At 40.5% G+C, this 21173-nt stretch overlaps 1 protein-coding gene across 1 annotated transcript in view; it reads left to right on the forward strand.

Annotated features, from left to right (window-relative positions):
• LOC124261674 (unconventional myosin-Va-like) overlaps positions 1-21173 on the forward strand; it is a 164673-nt gene that overhangs the window by 79167 nt on the left and 64333 nt on the right. Inside the window, 11 exon segments of the mRNA XM_046696023.1 lie at positions 826-1037; positions 3174-3288; positions 4035-4226; positions 7766-7855; positions 9306-9530; positions 10668-10761; positions 11942-12165; positions 12268-12309; positions 14596-14682; positions 15899-16066; positions 17983-18153. Of these exon segments, the coding sequence (XP_046551979.1) occupies positions 826-1037; positions 3174-3288; positions 4035-4226; positions 7766-7855; positions 9306-9530; positions 10668-10761; positions 11942-12165; positions 12268-12309; positions 14596-14682; positions 15899-16066; positions 17983-18153 (1620 nt within the window).

Below are 21173 nucleotides of genomic sequence, written 5' to 3' on the forward strand. Positions count from 1 at the left end.
TGAGATCATTGATTCTTGTTTGAATGTCATTTTAAAAGTTGAGACATACAGTATAGAACAAACTTTATGAATAACAAACTTATTTATTTTGTGAGTTCGACGTTTCTATACAGATTCTTGTACCGTTGTCAAGCAGGAATGAACTGTTTCATTGTTTGAGTTCATTGTTTGTTCTTGAATGACTAAATAATATCTATACTCCCCATCAAAGGTTCAGACTCACTAGTGTAAATGTAGCCACTTACTTCAGTCAACTGTTCTGAACTAGATTTTGTAAAATAATCCGTTCAGTTTAAAGGTACTGTTTATACATGAGCTGATGTATTGTAAAACAAATTTGTGACATTGAAAAGTTTATTGTCATGTGTTCAATAAATGATGAAACTCAGTGAAAAATGACGATTTTTTTATCAAAACTTTACACCAAAGCGCAGCTGTTCACATGCACAATATTTGCACATGCTTTTCAGCAATTTGATGCATGATCCTAGTGCAATTAATCTGCATAAGGTTTGCAGATGTTTCCCCCAAGTTAGCGGAGACATTCATCTTCGTTGTAACCATATGTACATACAAAACTTATAGTGATTGATTTAAGCGAGTCTAAACTTTTGATGGGTAGTATATTTTGCACAAATTAATTGTACCGTTTGATCTTTGGATGAAAGGGTTAATGAGCTCTTTTTTCTTCTTAGACCGTGTACCTGCAAAGATCCTGGTTCTTGCTCTGAAATGTTCCTGGAACTGTAACATATATGGAGTATTGTTTCAATTCATGCTGTCCTTGGTTATCTCTCACAAAGTTGATTGTCTTCCTCAATGCAGGACCCTGACAAGTATAGGTTTGGAAAGACGAAGATATTCTTCCGAGCGGGTCAGGTGGCGTACCTCGAGAAGTTGAGAGCCGACAAGCTTCGTGCCTGCGGTGTCATGATACAGAAACACATCCGAGGCTGGCTGCTGCGGCGCAAGTACGAGAGAATCAGGAAGTCCGTGCTACTGGTGCAGACATTTGGACGGGGCCTGCTGGCTAGAAGGTAGGCACTGCAGATTAAACTCTTGTATAGAAGTGGTAGTAAAGGGTGATAACTCTATTTAGACTTGTGTTGCAGTCTAGAAGGTTTGCCTTTGTACACACTGGAGATTTAGCTCTTGTATAGAAGTGGTAGTAAAGGGTGATAACTCTATTTAGACTTGTGTTGCAGTCTAGAAGGTTTGCCTTTGTACACACTGGAGATTTAGCTCCTGTATAGAAGTGGTAGTAAAGGGTGATAACTCTATTTAGACTTGTGTTGCAGTCTAGAAGTGCCCTTGTACAGGCTGGAGATACTCTCTACACTGGAAAAGGGTGATAACTCTATTTAGACTTGTGTTGCAGTCTAGAAGGTTTGCCCTTGTACACACTGGAGATTTAGCTCTTGTATAGAAGTGGTAGTAAAGGGTGATAACTCTATTTAGACTTGTGTTGCAGTCTAGAAGGTTTGCCCTTGTACACACTGGAGATTTAGCTCTTGTATAGAAGTGGTAGTAAAGGGTGATAACTCTATTTAGACTTGTGTTGCAGTCTAGAAGGTTTGCCCTTGTACACACACTGGAGATTTAGCTCTTGTATAGAAGTGGTAGTAAAGGGTGATAACTCTATTTAGACTTGTGTTGCAGTCTAGAAGGTTTGCCCTTGTACACACTGGAGATTTAGCTCTTGTATAGAAGTGGTAGTAAAGGGTGATAACTCTATTTAGACTTGTGTTGCAGTCTAGAAGGTTTGCCCTTGTACACACTGGAGATTTAGCTCTTGTATAGAAGTGGTAGTAAAGGGTGATAACTCTATTTAGACTTGTGTTGCAGTCTAGAAGGTTTGCCTTTGTACACACTGGAGATTTAGCTCTTGTATAGAAGTGGTAGTAAAGGGTGATAACTCTATTTAGACTTGTGTTGCAGTCTAGAAGGTTTGCCCTTGTACACACTGGAGATTTAGCTCTTGTATAGAAGTGGTAGTAAAGGGTGATAACTCTATTTAGACTTGTGTTGCAGTCTAGAAGGTTTGCCCTTGTACACACTGGAGATTTAGCTCTTGTATAGAAGTGGCAGTAGAAGGGGTGATAACTCTATTTAGACTTGTGTTGCAGTCTAGAAGGTTTGCCCTTGTACACACTGGAGATTTAACTCTTGTATAGAAGTGGTAGTAAAGGGTGATAACTCTATTTAGACTTGTGTTGCAGTCTAGAAGGTTTGCCCTTGTACACACTGGAGATTTAGCTCTTGTATAGAAGTTGTAGTGAAGGGTGATAACTCTATTTAGACTTGTGTTGCAGTCTAGAAGGTTTGCCCTTGTACACACTGGAGATTTAGCTCTTGTATAGAAGTGGCAGTAAAGGGTGATAACTCTATTTAGACTTGTGTTGCAGTCTAGAAGGTTTGCCCTTGTACACACTGGAGATTTAGCTCTTTGATAACTCTATTTAGAAGTGGTCTAGAAGTAAAGGGTGATAACTTGTGTTGCAGTCTATTTAGGGTGACTCTATTTAGACTTGTGTTGTGTTGCTGGAGTCTAGATAACTCTATTTAAGGTTTGCCCTTGTACACACTGGAGATTTAGCTCCTGTGGTGCAGTTAAGGGAGTTAGGGAGATTAGGACAGCTGGCTTGAAGGTAGGCTGTTGAGCTCAATGAGGATTTATAGTCTGTTTACAGTGAAAACGTACCGATGAATTTCACTTTAAACAAAAAAGTAAATCAAACAAAGTGAAATTAAGATTGCGAATCCTCATAATTTTACCTTGCCAATTGAACATTCAAATTTCAGAATTTTATTCAACTTAGGATAAAAGTTGTTTAACAAACAATCATAGTTTCAAATCGCTATTATTGGTTTGTATTACAAGGGGGTATGCACAGTAGTTGGAACAGTGAAACAAATGCATGTGCGGTGCATGATGAGCGTTAACTTAGCTACCGTAGAAACCAATGCCTCTTGTTCTCGGGGTTTCATTTAATGTGCATACCCCATGTAATACAAAACCAATAACAGCGATTTGAAACCCTTCATTTCTGGTGTCCCCCGCCATGATATTGGGGGAATATTGCTAAAAGCGGTGTGAAACTAACTTAAAACCAATGGTATACCTGCTAAAAGATTAACTTGCTCCCTCACTCACTGTTTTATATTGTCATCAGAAAGGCATTACACCTCCGACAAACCCATGCTGCCACTGTCATCCAGTCCAAGTGGAGAAGCTACAGGAAGTGGTCCGTCTACAACAAGCTGCGCGCATCTGTCATCCTGCTGCAGGTATACAGGGTTTTATATCTCGCTAGGTGTCCAGAACCCCAAATACTATTTTCAGGTACACAGCTCGCCCAAAGGGTTTTCATGTTGCCTTCTAAAACCTAGGCATCCAGAACCCCAAATACTATTTTCAGGTATTCAGTTCGCCCAAAGGGTTTTAATGTTGCCTTCCAAAAACTAGGCATCCAGAACCCCAAATACAATTTTCAAGGTCTTACAGGAAATATGATGGTGCTATAGAGCAATGTTATTGTGCTGTATGCTGTACCATAGGATCCAATAATTACATTTGTAACAAGCAGTTTTCGATGAAGACAAAAATAAAATAAGTCAGACGTTGATGTTAAATTTCAGTGGCATTTTGAAGTTGGGAAAGTAAATATGTGTGTCATGCTTGTGTACAAGTGTGTATGTCGCACTCACTTAATAAAAGAAGTTGTTATCCATAAAGTTTGTCCTATATTGTTGATGTTAAATGTGTGTGTGTGTGTGTGCGTGTGTGTGTGTGTGTGTGTGTGTGTGTGTGTGTGTGTGTGTGTGTGTGTGTGTGTTGACTGATTATAAAACTAAGTGAAACAGTACAGATGGTGTCTGTCAAAAGGACTTATTTAAAAGGTTATCAGGAATCATTTTTCACTAGTCCAAATTATTCCTTGACCCAAGTTGATTTTTATAGGAGATTCAGATACATATTGAATTGTTAAAAAGTATGTTACAGATTCTTGATTACCTGTATATTTGTCCCGCAGGCCAAGATACGAGGCAACTTTGCTCGTGAACGTTACATTGGCTTGCTGAAGCAGAACCGTGCCATAGCGATACAGCGGACGATCCGTGCCTTCCTGGCCAGGAAGAGGTTCAAGAGAGTGATGCGTGGGATCATTCTCCTTCAATCCCATGTCCGCAGACGCAAGGCGAAGAAGGAGCTGAAGACTCTCAAGGTCAGACTTGCATGGTGTAGGCCAGACGGATGATCCTTTTGTTTAATGTGTGACGAGATTGCTGGTTAGAGTTCAGGGTGCTGTTGTGCAAAGTGATCTTAGTGCTAAGGTGATCGTAACTCCTTACATAGACTTAGGACTGTCGTAGCGTTGAGGCATCCTGGTCCTCCTGTTCCTAGTGCTTGTTCTGGTCCTGGTGGATCAGCTGGTCCTGATCCCGGTCCTAGTCCTGGTCCTGGTGCTACTCCCGGTCCTGCTTCTTGTCCTAGTCCTGCTTCTTGTCCTGGTGCCGTTCCACTAACCGATCAGCTATGTCCTGGTAACCCTCTAAAATCCCAATCTTAGCGATTGAAGTTACGATCGGCATACCGTTCCACTAACCAATCTTACCTAAGTCAATCGTAAAGTTAAGATTCAAAGTCTAAGTTGCTCATGACCAACTTAGGATAGCTAAAATCAATCGTAGAGAAACCAAAATGGTGGCTTTCCTATTCTATGTGAAAAATAAGAGCGAGCATTTCAGTCCTAAAAATCCCCATGAAATGAATTTGTATATTTCTGTGATGTAAACAAACACTGCACTGAAGCCTTACAAATGTCAGGCCAGTCTGACCCACTCATCATAGAACACAACTAGTCGGTGACACTTGTACAACAATATTGCAACGCCATGGTTAAGAATCCAACGACAGCCCTGGTGAACAATGTCCTGGCAAAAGATAAAATATGTTTGATTTCACTGCGCATATTTGGTGGGGATTCCTAAAGGCAAAGCTGCTGATTCAAGATTAAATTACATTTTGTGCGTCATTCCATTCATCTGCTGGCTCCATTACTTTTCAGGAATGGAGCCATGTGTACCAACTTCAAATTAAAGACTTCATTTTGTCATTTTGACATATAACTTTGATAACAGAAATATTCCCAATACTTTGAATGTAATTTAAGTAGGGTAATATCCTCGTAACTCTCCATTCCTTAAAACAATGTTGCCTCTCGCATCCTAAAGAGTCTCGATCCTAAGTCTGGACCGGCTCCTGGTCGCCTAAGATCGGTTAGTGGAACGGGTGTAACTTTTAGCTAAGACGATTGTAAAATTGGCGTAACTTGCTAAGATTGATCTTAGATAAGATCGGTTAGTGGAACGGCACCCTGGTGGATCAGCTGGTCCTGGTCCTAGTCTTAGCCCTGATCCAAGACCTGGTCCTATTCCTGGTTCTAGTCCTAGTCCTGCTGGTTCTAGTCCTAGTCCTGATCCTAGACCTGGTCCCCTTCCTGGTACAAGACCTTGTCCTAGACTTGGTCCTAGTCCTAGTCCTGATCCAAGTAGACCTGGTCCTATTCCTGGTCCCTGTCCTAGTCCTGATCCTTTACCTGGTCCTGGTTCTAGTCCTAGACCTGATCCTATTCCTGGTCCTGGTTCAAGTCCTAGACCTGGTCCTATGGTCATGGTCCTGGTCCTAGTCCTGGTCCTGGTGCTACTCCCGGTCCTGCTTCTTGTCCTAGTCCTGCTTCTTGTCCTGGTGGATCAGCTGGTCCTGGTCCTAGTCTTAGCCCTGATCCAAGACCTGGTCCTATTCCTGGTTCTAGTCCTAGTCCTGCTGGTTCTAGTCCTAGTCCTGATCCTAGACCTGGTCCCCTTCCTGGTACAAGACCTTGTCCTAGACTTGGTCCTAGTCCTAGTCCTGATCCAAGAAGACCTGGTCCTATTCCTGGTCCCTGTCCTAGTCCTGATCCTTTACCTGGTCCTGGTTCTAGTCCTAGACCTGATCCTATTCCTGGTCCTGGTTCAAGTCCTAGACCTGGTCCTATTCATGGTCCTGGTCCTAGTCCTGGTCCTGGTGCTACTCCCGGTCCTGCTTCTTGTCCTGGTGGATCAGCTGGTCCTGGTCCTAGTCTTAGCCCTGATCCAAGACCTGGTCCTATTCCTGGTTCTAGTCCTAGTCCTGCTGGTTCTAGTCCTAGTCCTGATCCTAGACCTGGTCCTATTCCTGGTACAAGACCTTGTCCTAGACCTGGTCCTAGTCCTAGTCCTGATCCTTTACCTGGTCCTGGTTCTAGTCCTGATCCAAGACCTTGTTCTAGACCTGGTCCTGGTTCTAGTCCTAGTCCTGATCCTATTCCTGGTCCTGGTCCTAGTCCTGATCCAAGACCTTGTCCTAGACCTGGTCCTGGTTCTAGTCCTAGTCCTGATCCAAGACCTTGTCCTAGACCTGGTCTTGGTTCTGGTCCTAGTCCTGGTCCTGCTGGTCCTGGTCCTAGTCTTAGCCCTGATCCAAGACCTGGTCCTATTCCTGGTTCTAGTCCTAGTCCTGCTGGTTCTAGTCCTAGTCCTGATCCTAGACCTGGTCCCCTTCCTGGTACAAGACCTTGTCCTAGACTTGGTCCTAGTCCTAGTCCTGATCCAAGAAGACCTGGTCCTATTCCTGGTCCCTGTCCTAGTCCTGATCCTTTACCTGGTCCTGGTTCTAGTCCTAGACCTGATCCTATTCCTGGTCCTGGTTCGAGTCCTAGACCTGGTCCTATTCCTGGTCCTGGTCCTAGTCCTGGTCCTGGTGCTACTCCCGGTCCTGCTTCTTGTCCTGGTGGATCAGCTGGTCCTGGTCCTAGTCTTAGCCCTGATCCAAGACCTGGTCCTATTCCTGGTTCTAGTCCTAGTCCTGCTGGTTCTAGTCCTAGTCCTGATCCTAGACCTGGTCCTATTCCTGGTACAAGACCTTGTCCTAGACCTGGTCCTAGTCCTGATCCATTACCTGGTCCTGGTTCTAGTCCTGATCCAAGACCTTGTCCTAGACCTGGTCCTGGTTCTAGTCCTAGTCCTGATCCTATTCCTGGTCCTGGTCCTAGTCCTGATCCAAGACCTTGTCCTAGACCTGGTCCTGGTTCTAGTCCTGATCCAAGACCTTGTCCTAGACCTGGTCTTGGTTCTGGTCCTAGTCCTGGTCCTGCTGGTTCTAGTCCTAGTCCTAGTCCTGATCCTAGACTTGGTCCCCTTCCTGGTACAAGACCTTGTCCTAGACTTGGGCCTAGTCCTAGTCCTGATCCAAGAAGACCTGGTCCTATTCCTGGTCCCTGTCCTAGTCCTGATCCTTTACCTTGTCCTGGTTCTAGTCCTAGACCTGATCCTATTCCTGGTCCTGGTTCGAGTCCTAGACCTGGTCCTATTCATGGTCCTGGTCCTAGTCATGGTCATGTGGTCGAGCTGGTCCTTGATGTTTTTACAGGCCATAAAACTGGAATAATGCCATGTGTGGTGAACTCAGAAAGTGACTGTGCAGAGTTGCACCCTTTAGTTGTGGAACAATCATTTATGGAAATTGGGTGCTGCCAGTAGAGCTTTACACACTTAGCCTGAACATGAACACCTGGTGTCATTGCTGATATTTTAGTGATCTGTCAATGTAATCTTCATCTCACTTTTGACCTTCAAAAAAATGAAATCGCATGGGGCAAGTAATCAAGACTGTTCTCTTTCTGGTGTTAACATTTATATCGCATGTCTGTCAGTGTTTATCAATCTGTTTATTCCCTCTTTTCAGATTGAGGCCAAGTCTGTAGAACACATCAAACATGTCAACAAGGGCCTGGAGAACAAGATTATTGAACTCCAACAGAAGCTTGATTCCAAGGTAATACAAAGTTGTCAGGAATATAGCTTTATATTTTTGTGCTGGAAAGTCAGGTAACTTCTTTAAGTGGCATTTAGAAGCTGGTATGATGAAGAGGAACACTTTTATGGTTAGACAACTTCTTTGTTGCAGTAGATGTGACGTTTCGGTGTAGATCCTAACACCGTTATTTGCTTGATACTGCAACGAACTGCATCTACTGCAACAAAGAAGTTGTCTAACCATAAAAGTGTTCTTTTTCAAAGTCAAGCTAAAACTATGTTGTCAGGAAAATAGCTTTATATTTTTGTGCTGGAAAGTGAAGGTTATGCTATGTTGTCAGGAATGTAGCTTAATATGATGACAGTCAAGGTAATAGAATATTCAACAGTCTAAACAGGAAATAGAGAGGCCCAATCAAGTAATTTTAGTGTGTTGTGTACTGTACTATATGCAGTCAAGGTAATACAATGTTGTCAGGAATATAGCTTTATGTAAATGTGCTGGCATTCCAGATACTACTATGTTCTCAAGAGTGTAGTTTTTGTCTATGTTGTGGAAGTCAAAGTAAAACAATGTTGTCAGGAATATAGCTTTACATTCAATGAGTTTGGCAGACAAGGTTATACAATGTCACTTTCCGCTTTCTTCCCACACCCGTGAACATCCGGGTTAGAAGTTGATCTTCAGTAACCCATGCTTGTCGTAAGAGGTGACTAACGGGATCGGGTGGTCAGGCTCACTCACTTGGTTGACACATGTCATCGTATATTGATTGCATAAATCGAGACTCATGCTGTTGATCATGTAATTGTCTGGTCCCGACTCGATTATTTACAGACCGCCGCCATACAGCTGGAATACTGCTGAGTGTGGCGTAAAACTGAACTCACTCACTCACTTTCCTCCCACATTAAGCTGTATGACATGCTGTGATATAAATGGAAAGTGGTGTTAAAACCCAACTAACTCACTCACTTTCCTCCAACATTAAGCTGTATGACATGCTGTGATATAAATGGAAAGTGGTGTTAAAACCCAACTCACTCACTCACTTTCTCCCACATTAAGCTGTATGACATGCTGTGATATAAATGGAAAGTGGTGTTAAAACTGAACTCACTCACTTTCCTCCCACATTAAGCTGTATGACATGCTGTGATATAAGTGGAAAGTGGTGTTAAAACAACTCACTTCTTAGTTGCTGTATGACATGCTGTGATATAAATGGAAAGTGGGTTAGCCAGTGAACTCACTCACTCACTTCCCTGCCACATTAAAGACCTGGGATATAAATGGAAAGTGGTTCTGACTTCCTCCCACATGGGTACAATGTGTGAAGCCCATTTCTGGTGTTAAAACTGAACTCACCACTCGCCGCTGATATTGCTGGAATATTGCTAAAAAGCGGCGTAAAACCATACTCACTCACTCACTTAGTTGTTACTTCTGACTAACGGCTCCATTTCAGGCTAAGGCTGTTCAAGTGCTCAAGGAAAGCGAGAAGAACGCTGAAGAGATGAAGGAAGAGATCCAGAAACTGCGATCATCAGACCAGGTTGCCAAAACATCATCAAATCGCGTGCGTGAACTTGAGGAGGAGATTGCCCGTCTCAAACAAGACCTCGACAACGAGCGAGGAGAGAAGGAAGACGTTATATCAGAGAAACAGCTGCTCCAGAAAAACTTGAACGAGGTCAGTTGGGTTATCAGGTTTGAATGGATCTGGTTTTGTCGATATTTGAAATATATCGGTTTAATTAACACAGGTTTCATATCTGTGTTCCTGTTTTCTTGTTAAAAGGTACATACATGTTTCATTCTGATTTTGTTGATATGTTGATAACTTATGTGATCTATTTGATGAAAAACCTAAAAAATATGGTTCTTCATAATCCTCAAAATTGAAATAAACAATTGAAAGAAAAAAATTGAATTGGCAGAACTCAGGCCTAACAAAGAAAACTTTGCCACTGTGCAGAAAAATGCAGAAAAGCCCACATTAATTGTGGAAATAGCAACATAAACACAATACCTTGCTACTGAAATAGTAAAAACGGCAACTTTAAGTCGCTAAAACTGCATACAAAAAACGAAGAGCCTGCAACTTTGATTTTGCTCATGCGCACATGGAAGAGGAAGTCTCGACCACATGTTGACATTTTCCAGCTTGGACAAAAGCTACATTCCTTTTTAAGTATTTCTGTTGTGTTATTTGGCATTTATCATCATGCTACTTGTGTGCACACTTGTTTAGTTTACTTTCCATTTGTATGAAATGATTGACAGCAATTATTTCGACATATTTAATGCTTTTCCTACGCGTGGCGATTCACGGTTGCTCGGAAATTGGAATGATGCGCGGATCATAATGGGCATGCGCAGTAGAGGTCAAAGTTCGCTGATGTAAAAATGTTGCAGTATCATAGTTTTTCGTTGTTGTTTTTACTGTTTCAGTAGCGAGGTATTATGTTTATGTTGCTATTTCCATGATTAATGTGGGCTTTTCTGCGTTTTTCTGCACAGTGGGAAAGTTTTCTGTGGTAGGCCTGGAACTTAGCTGAACAAACTTGATGCATAACAGCTTCGTTTTTATAGTGAATGCGACATTCCTATACAGATTCTTGTACCGTTATCAACCTTTCAAAATAAAGGAAGTTGTTCAGCTAAGTTCTGCCTATTCAATTTTTTGTTTGAAATGTTGTTGTTTTTCAATTTTGAGGATTATGAAGAACCATATTTTTCTGTCAAAATAATATGTTTGATGATGATGATGATGATGATGATGATGATGATGATGATGATGATGATGATGATGATGGTGGTGTTTCAGATGTTGACCAAGTATGAAGAAGAGAAAGTGATTCTTAAGGAGGATCTTGATGCAGCAAACCTCCTTCTGAAACAGCAAGAAGAACAGAATGCACGTATGTACCACTAGAGTAACCTCCCTTGGGTAAAATTATTTTCTGTTTGTGAACAGGGTTATACATGTATAAATTCTGCTGCCAGATGTATCACCCACACTCATCGTCATGTCCATATCACCCCAGTACTACAATCTCTACACTGGTTCCCCATCTCTGCAAGAATTACCTTCAAAATCCTCATTCTGACTCATGACTGCCTCTACAACGATAACTTTTCCGACTATCTGAAACATCTTGTCTCCGTGTATGTACCTCAGCGACGTCTCCGATCCTCCTCTGACTCTCTCCTCACCCAACACAGATCTCAAAACCATTTGTCTGACCGAGCCTTCTCCTTTGCCAGCCCTAAACTGTGGAACTCTCTTCCAAAGGAAATCAGGAACATTTCATTGAAAGAAACTTTTAAATCTCTGCTAAAGACTCATCTGTTCACTGCTGCCTTTCTGTAAAGTTATATGAACTATTTGCTTCCCCAATATTGTCACAGCGCCACTGAGCATCTCTATGGTGGATATTAGGCGCTTTATAAATACATTATTATTATTATTGTTATATAAAGGTTTAGTATTAAAAGGTTACCAAAGACAACCATATATATATGTTCTGGCACAACAGTTCTGGCGACACATGAAGATCTGGGTTAGAATTAAAATATATAAAGCTACAGGGCTCCAGATAATTTTTCATGATCAGGAGTACGTACTCCTTATTATTTCAATATAGGAGTACTGGAAAACAATAAGAGTACATTTAGAGTACTGAATGGAATTTAATGGCGTTATCAGTAATCTTGTGTTTCGTTTCATATATGCACCACAACATTGCTACTCTTGTGTAAACAGGTCAGTAAACAATAAAACAATACTTTTTAGATAAATACGTCTGTAAATGATTCTGAAACCGTACACCATTGCTGTGGTCCGTATCTGCTACGTTTTTTAAATTGTTTCCTACCGTATCGTGCTTATGTTATATCCGTACATACGCCGATACAGCCCTTATCTGGAGCCCTGAAGCTACACTGTTTTCAATTTTGCTGTCCTTTATCGTTGATTTAAGACCGCAAAATGTAATTTAAAAACCAAACAAACAAAACAAACTATTCTGGCTAACATGTACTTGTCTTTATTGTCCTAGAACCCAATTAACCTGAAGTCAAGTTCATTTGTTCTTCCAGAAATTATCAAGGAGAAGCTGGAAGCTGCTAACAAGCGCTTGTTGGAGGAGTTTGAGTCGGAGTGAAGCCACCACCAGAAGATGGTTCGAGAACACGGGCGTCTGCAGCAGCGTCTTGAGAACCTGCAGGGAGAGATGAGTGTCCTGAAAAGTCCCACCGGCGGCCACCACAGAACCCCCTCGGACATCAGCGCCATCAGCGTGGACTCCTACAGCAGCTCCGCCCGGCGTGGATCCTTAGAGTAGTCGTGGGAGGGCGAGGACAAGCCGAGAGGATGACGAGGTGAGGTGGTGACTCTAGGATATCAGTACCCAATCCTTAGAGTAGTCGTGGAGAGGGGGGCCGAGGACAAGCGAGAGGATGACGAGGTGAGGTGGTGACTCTAGGATCTCAGTACCCAATCCTTAGAGTAGTCTATGCGCTTCTAGAATTGGTCCATTATGAGGCAATGAACTGGATTTGGTGGTGAGGCTTGCTGACTTAGTTGATGCATGTTGTCATATCATTGCTCAGTTAGGCATGAAATGATTTACCTGGGACATTGCTCATTTAGGCATTAAATTATTTACCTGGGACATTGCTCAGTTAGCGTTAAATTATTTACCTGGGACATTGCTCAGTTAGGCATTGAATGAATTTCCTGGGACATTGCTCAGTTAAGTGTTGAATGATTTACCTTGGACATTGCTCAGTTAAGTGTTGAATGATTTACCTGGGACATTACTCAGTTAAGTGTTGAATGATTTCCCTTGGACACTGCTCAGTTAAGTGCTGAATGATTTACCTTGGACACTGCTCAGTTAAGTGTTGAATGATTTACCTTGGACATTGCTCAGTTAAGTGATTTCCCTGGGACACTTGAATGATTTACCTGGGACACTGCTCAGTTAAGTGTTGAATGATTTACCTTGGACATTGCTCAGTTAAGTGTTGAATGATTTACCTTGGACACTGCTCAGTTAAGTGCTGAATGATTTACCTTGGACACTGCTCAGTTAAGTGTTGAATGATTTACCTTGGACATTGCTCAGTTAAGTGTTGAATGATTTACCTTGGACATTGCTCAGTTAAGTGCTGAATGATTTACCTTGGACATTGCTCAGTTAAGTGTTGAATGATTTACCTTGGACACTGCTCAGTTAAGTGTTGAATGATTTACCTTGGACATTGCTCAGTTAAGTGTTGAATGATTTACCTGGGACATTGCTCAGTTAAGTGCTGAATGATTTACCTTGGACATTGCTCAGTTAAGTGTTGAATGATTTACCTTGGACATTGCTCAGTTAAGTGTTGAATGATTTACCTGGGACACTGCTCAGTTAAGTGTTGAATGATTTACCTGGGACACTGCTCAGTTAAGTGTTGAATGATTTACCTTGGACACTGCTAAGTTAGGTGTTGAATGATTTACCTTGGACATTGCCCAGTTAAGTGTTGAATGATTTACCTTGGACATTGCTCAGTTAAGTGCTGAATGATTTACCTTGGACATTACTCAGTTAAGTGTTAAATGATTTACCTTGGACACTGCTCAGTTAAGTGTTGAATGATTTACCTGGGACATTGCTCAGATAAGTGCTGAATGATTTACCTTGGACACTGCTCAGTTAAGTGTTGAATGATTTACCTGGGACACTGCTCAGTTAAGTGTTGAATGATTTACCTTGGACACTGCTAAGTTAGGTGTTGAATGATTTACCTTGGACATTGCTCAGTTAAGTGTTGAATGATTTACCTTGGACATTGCTCAGTTAAATGCTGAATGATTTACCTTGGACATTGCTCAGTTAAGTGCTGAATGATTTACCTTGGACATTGCTCAGTTAAGTGTTGAATGATTTACCTTGGACACTGCTCAGTTAAGTGTTGAATGATTTACCTTGGACACTGCTCAGTTAAGTGTTGAATGATTTACCTTGGACATTGCTCAGTTAAGTGTTGAATGATTTACCTTGGACATTGCTCAGTTAAGTGTTGAATGATTTACCTTGGACATTGCTCAGTTAAGTGTTGAATGATTTACCTTGGACATTGCTCAGTTAAGTGTTGAATGATTTACCTTGGACATTGCTCAGTTAAGTGTTGAATGATTTACCTTGGACATTGCTCAGTTAAGTGCTGAATGATTTACCTTGGACATTGCTCAGTTAAGTGTTGAATGATTTACCTTGGACATTGCTCAGTTAAGTGTTGAATGATTTACCTTGGACATTGCTCAGTTAAGTGTTGAATGATTTACCTTGGACATTACTCAGTTAAGTGTTGAATGATTTTTGGACACTGCTCAGAGTGCTGAATGATTTACCTTGGACATTGCTCAAGTGTTGAATGATTTACCTGGGACATTGCTCAGTTAAGTGTTGAATGATTTACCTTGGACATTGCTCAGTTAAGTGTTGAATGATTTACCTTGGACATTGCTCAGTTAAGTGTTGAATGATTTACCTTGGACATTGCTCAGTTAAGTGTTGAATGATTTACCTTGGACACTGCTCAGTTAAGTGTTGAATGATTTACCTTTGACACTGCTCAGTTAAGTGTTGAATGATTTACCTTGGACACTGCTAAGTTAGGTGTTAAAGTACAAGCCATCAAACAAATCTGTAAAGAAGACTGTAAACTATCCTGTTAACGACAAACAAACTATGTTTCAGGACCTGGGCTATGAAACAGCCAAGAGGAAAGCAGCACCACCTACCAGTCTGCTTGACTCGGTCGTGAACGAGGTCACAGGGAAGAAGGTAAATGTTGTGTTTCATCTGTTGTCTTCAGGGATAGAAGCAGGGACAAAGTTCCGAGTTTTTTTTATCATCTTTTATTGTGACTTGACAAATATATTAAAAAACTGATCGAGTAGTGTTAGGTATGCCCTACTTAATAATTTTTATATAGATGCAGAATTTTCATTGCTGATGTCGTGTATAAGAAAAGGAAAGAAAACATTAACTTTTTTCAGCTGTCAAGGCCGACTGACAAACTTGTTGATTGTCTGACTGGATATGTGTGTACCTCAGCAGGAGGGTGAATAGATAGATGTGGGTCTGCTGACTGACTGACAGTTTGCCCCCTAACTGACTACTGCTTGCCCCCCTTCAGTAGTTATGTGTTTCTTCAGCAGGATTTTGAGCAGATAGATGTGAATGTGCTGACTGTTTGCCGATAGACGTTGGTCTGTTAACTGAGTGTTTGCCGATAGACGTTGGTCTGTTAACTGACTGTTTGCCGATAGACATTGGTCTGTTAACTGACTGTTTGCCGATAGACGTTGGTCTGTTAACTGACTGTTTGCCGATAGACATTGGTCTGTTAACTGACTGTTTGCTGATAGCCTCACTGGTCAGTTTGCCCTCCTGCAATGATTAACTGACTGTTTGCCGGAGGGAGAGCCGATAGACGTGGGTCTGTTAACTGACTGTTTGCCCCACTAATTGAATGTTTGCCCTCCTGCAATGATTATGTGTATATTTCAGCAGGAGGGAGAGCCGATAGACTTGGGTCTTCTGACTGACAGTTTGCCCCACTAACTGACTGTTTGCCCCCCTAATTGAATGATGTTTGCAATGATTATGAGTGTATTTCAGCAGGAGGGAGAGCCCGATAGACTTGGGTCTGTTTGACTGACAGTTCAGCAGGAGGGAGAGCCCCACTAACTGACTGTCTGTTGAATGATGTTTGCCCTGCAATGATCCTGCAATGATTATGTGTATATTTCAGCAGGAGGGAGAGCCAATAGACTTGGATTTTCTGACTGACAGTTTGCCCCACTAACTGACTGTTTGCCCCCCTAATTGAATGATGTTTGCCCCTGCAATGATTATGTGCATATTTCAGCAGGAGGGAGAGCCGATAGACTTGGATCTTCTGACTGACAGTTTGCCCCACTAACTGACTGTTTGCACCCCTAATTGAATGATGTTTGCAATGATTATGCCCTCCTGCAATGATTGTGTATTTCAGCAGGAGGGAGAGCCGATAGACGTGGGTCTGGTGCTGAAGTTGCAGAACCGCGTGAAGGAGTTGGAGCGAGACAAGCAGTCCCTGCAACGCAGCGTGGAGAGGATGGAGGAGGAGAGCCCTCGGGCATCGCCCACCATGATGTCTGACTCTGCCTTCGAGGCTCTCAAGGTATTGGCGGTTGTCATGGAAACAAAATCTTGTGGCTGTCTGTACTTTTGTTTTATTGGATGTGGATAACGTGGGAAGCTTGGTTGGAATGAAATAAGTCCAGACGTAGGGATAATATTAAGTCCATATTTTTTCCAAGAAGACTTGATAACATCCACATAAACCATATGTTTGAATTAAGTTGTAGGCGAATAGCATTATGTATGAAAGTTGCATTGGACATTCTTAATGATCTGTTACTGGCATTTTCTATTTATTATTCTCATTCCGAATTATGAAAACAATTGAAAACAAACTTTATTTATATGTTTAGATGCATTATTTCCTTTATTATTATACTTTTAGGAAAATATCTTTTTGAACATTTAAGAGAATGTTCATTTTGAAATACGGTGTTTGTTTCTTTGTTAATCTTTTGAACGTTTTAACCTTTTCAAAAAAAGAAAAGCACATGGCATATTTTTGTTATACATTCTCCCCTCCAAAACAAAACAACATATTTAAAAGTTATTCTGATATTAACACTTTCTTGAAATTGGAATGGGAAAATTAAACTTCACTCAAAAAAGGAATAGGTGCATGTTTTATTAACTTGTATGTTTTTGTATTTCTTGAAGACGATGTTGTCAGCCATGAGGATAGCATGGCTTCCTTGTTTACTTGTTGTTACTTTGCAGTATTAATCCAGTTTACGATATTCTGCACCAAAAGCATTGCCGTTCTCAAGACACTGATCCCAGAGTTTTTAGAAATATATTGGTTAAACATGATGGGTGAAAATAATTTTGGGCTATTAAATGATTTTGATTCTGATGTTGTGACATTGTTGAATTGCAAGAATTTTTATGGATGTCAACGTCTTTCGACCAATTTGGTCCAACTTCTAAATGCCTTTCTAGAACGTCAACTTCTTTATTTTGAGGAGTGAGTGAGTGAGTGAGATTTTACGCCGCTTTTTAGCAATATTACAGCAATATCATGGAGGGTGATATCAGAAAAAGGGCTTCACACATTATACCCATGTGGGGAATCGAACGGTCTCCCACTTTAAGCCCACTTTAAGCACTAGGCTACCCCACCACCCCTTATTTTACTTGACCGCCTCCGTGGTGTAGTGGTTAGAGCATCCGCCTGGAGAGCAGAAGGTCGCGGGTTCGATCCCCGACCGCGTCATACCAAAAGACGTTAAAATATGGTACTTGTTGGTCCCTGCCCGGCTTTCGGCATTAATGGGTACAACAAGGACTGATCAGCTCGAAGTCAGTATAATGTGTCTGAGTGGGGTATTCATGCTTCACTGCGGCATGGTATCTCAGTGGGCTACCACTATGAAACCAGCTTCAGCCTGGGCTAGTACAAGCAGCCGCACATACACATACACACGCATGCACGTCGTCATATGAGCGAAATATTCTCAAGCACGACGCTAAACCCAATTTCACCTCACCTTATTTTACTTAAGTGGCATTTAGAAGCTGGTATGATGAAGAGGAAGACTTTTTATGGATAGGTATATTGCATCCACTGTATATAAATAATAAAGAAGTTGTCTGTCCATAAAATGTGTTCCTCTTCATGTCCTTTATCTTTCATCTGATGAAGGAGAAAGAATAAACTCCGAAACTTTGTGTTCCTCACAATAAAGAAGTTGACATCCTTTATGTTTATCACTTCTTAATGGCATTAAAAAATCATTGGAATCATGTCAAATATGAAGCAAAGTGTGGCCAGCTGCTCTAGAATCATTTATTTTTCATTGTCATGCATATTTGCTTTTTTGAAATTGTGCATGTTTGTCAGTTGTCTTGAGAACACTACCAGTGTTTTTCCCCATCCTGCAAGTGTATGGCTTCCATTAGCCCATGTGACCTTTGCCTTGACCTTCACCTGACCTTGACCCTGACCTTCCTCCACAGCAAGAAATGGGTGCAAATGCAGATGACGTAGCCCTTGTAATTAAACTACAAAAACGAGTAAAGGCTTTAGAGCTCGTTAAAAACAAACTGACAAACGAGTTGGAGGAGCGAGATGATAACGAAAATGGCAAAGAGAGAATCGGTGGTGACCTCGCCTATGAGAGTTTGAAGGTATATGCGCCGCCTGCCACCCACCACAAGGGTTGGGCTTCACGCAATGCATGATGGGAGCCTTAACTCTCTCCCGCTGACTGCCTGTTTAACCCTCTACTTTTGCATTAATATTTAACCAAATGAGATTTGTATGTTCTCAAAACATATTTCACATTTCAATTTTAATTTCACCAAAACATGTTAGGTGTGATTTTGAAACAAATTCACTGTAAATCATAAACACCCCAAACTTGGTTTAAAAGATGAATTTGTCTTATTCAGGGACCATTATTCAGTTCTACTGTAATCTTTGCACTTTCAAAAATTAATTTTGTAAATATGCTGCTAATACTGATTATTTGTCTGTTTTATATTCTTTCACCACATGTTTTGGATGGTTTATTCATTTTTTGTTTTGTCTTAAATTCTACTTTTGTTTTGAAGGTACAAATCTCTGTCTTTAAGCTTCATCGTTCATCTTTCACTTTGCTCTCTTCTCTTCCAGATGTCAGTGTAGATCTTAGACAATATCGCTATCATAACATTATCTGGACAGTAAAAACTAAGGACCTTGAATATCTTTGTGGATAGTTTTATAAAATTGTGTGTAAATCATTGAAACTTACAAAAAATGTTTCTCTAAAGATGTTCATGTTCCCTAACTTATGTAGTTGAGTATACTTTGGCAATTTTTAAAAAGCTTTTATTAATATCTCAATATAATGAAAGATGTACTTTGTAAATATAACCAAAGCATCTCAATATAATGTGTATACTTGATACTATCATCCTCAACTACAGGGTTATTTATCCATATTGTTCCATGTCTGAAGCTGCGAATCTGACTTCACTTGTGTATACGGATTGGTCAGTATCACTGACTTCGGTTCCCATCCTCAACTCACATGGGGTTATCACTGGATTCTCCATGTCAGACTCGATTATTTACAGACCGCCCGCCATAGTAGTACCCTGTGCGCGTATTTCACTGAAGCTGCAGAATCTGATGTTTCTGATGATCGGTCCGCGTTGTTTAGGAATCAATAGTCTCGAGGACAGAATCAGTAATTTACTGCTAAATGTTTACAATTACTAAGGAAATGATCAAAATTATTTTCTGGTTCATGAATAGTCAGAATGACTTATTTCTTAAGTAATAGCAAAACTAGTCTCAGCTAAACTGTCCACGATATTCAAAATTATTTTAGTAAGAGAGTGAATGTTGTTTTGGTAATGTCACAATAGTCTCCGAGTCACAATTGATCCAGGATCGTCAGTAATGACTTACTGCTGGTTGCTTAAGTAATAGTAATTGGGAATTCTGGGCCTAGATTTTCGAAGCTCTCTTATCGCTAAGATAGCTGTAAGTTAATGTTAATGTATGGCACTTATGACTATCTTAGCGCTAAGAGAGCTTCGAGAGCACGTCATTATGCTCCGGCTATTGGAACAACTTGGCGAAATGAGCAGACACCAAGTGTCTGGAGTTTTGGCGCATAACAAATCTACTGTATTATTATATATTATTATGTGTAGGATCTAACAGTCTAGAGCCTTATTATGAATACTCTGTACTTGCAGCACTATTGTAGCGTTCAATTGAACCAGGACTTTTTCTAGATCTGCTCAGAGGCTGATGTTTGGTCACAAGTCAACAGAAAATGTTGATTAAAAAGTCTGCACTTAATGTCATCAGTTCAAAAGTCCGCAGCAAATGTCGTCAGTTCTAAGTCTGCAGAAAATGTTGATAAAAAGTCTGCAGCAAATGTTGTCAGTTCAAAAGTCTGTAGAAAATGCTGTCAGTTCAAAAGTCTGCATAAAATGTTCAAAAGACTGCAGAAACTCTTTATAAAAATCTGCAGCAAATATCATGACTTCAAAAGTCTGCAGCAAATGTCGTCAGTTTAAAAGTCTGCAGCAAATGTCGTCAGTATAAAAGTCTGCAGCAAATGTCATCAATTTAAAAGTCTGCATAAAATGTTGATAAAAAGTCTACAGTTAATGTCATCAGTTCAAAAGTCTGTAGCAAATGTTTGTTCAAAAGTCTGCAGCAAATGTTTGTTCAAAAGTCTGCAGCAATTAAAAGTTTGTTCAAAAGTCTGCAGCAATACAAAGTTTGTTCAAATGACTGCAGAAACTGTTTATAAAAATCTGCAGCAAATATCATGAGTTCAAAAGTCTGCAGCAAATGTCGTCAGTTTAAAAGTCTGCAGCAAATGTCGTCAGTTTAAAAGTCTGCAGCAAATGTCGTCAGTTTAAAAGTCTGCAGCAAATGTCGTCAGTTTAAAAGTCCGCAGTAAATGTCATCAGTTTAAAAGTCTGCAGTACATGTCATCATTTCAAAAGTCTGCGGCCAAAGTTGGCTATATGTCGGCAACAAACATGAGTTAAAAAAAGTCTGCAGTGAGTGTTGGTAAAAACTTCTGCAACAAATGTTAATTGTAGTTAATGACTTTTGTTTCACATCCAAGAAAGAGGCTTTAATGCTTTGTTTTTCATTATTTTCACTGAAAACTACGTTAAGGTACCTCTGGCATTTATGATGATAAGACCATTTTGAATATCACTTATTTTCCCCCCAAAAAATTCACACGATTGAAAGCCAAAAACTACTGACCTTGAAATTCTAGATGATTCTGTCTGAACTCTTGTCTCAACTTTGACATATTCAACTACTTATGTCTTGTTTTGAGCTGCTGTTTAGCTCTTTCTGTACTTATGTCGTTTTGCTTTCATCTGAGTGTTGACTGGAGGACAAACATGATCAAATTTGAAATTTTTCATATAAGAGTTTCAGGTTAAATATTTTTAAGTTGTTTTTTAACATTTTATTGACGTGTGTGAATATGTTATTGAGGCAGACTTTTCATGAAGGAACATGACTTGCTAACAATGCATGCTCTTTGATATGGACATGACATAAATATGACGTTTCTTGTGTGAAATATAAGTATGTGTTACATGGTACTCTTAGACAGATACTATAATTCTTCTCATATTATTCCACAAAATCTCACATCTCTCTTGATTTACCAATA

This window comes from Haliotis rubra, unplaced genomic scaffold, assembly GCF_003918875.1.
Source record: "Haliotis rubra isolate DU_JTF1 unplaced genomic scaffold, ASM391887v1 Scf803, whole genome shotgun sequence".
Classification (NCBI taxonomy): Eukaryota; Metazoa; Mollusca; class Gastropoda; order Lepetellida; family Haliotidae; genus Haliotis; species Haliotis rubra.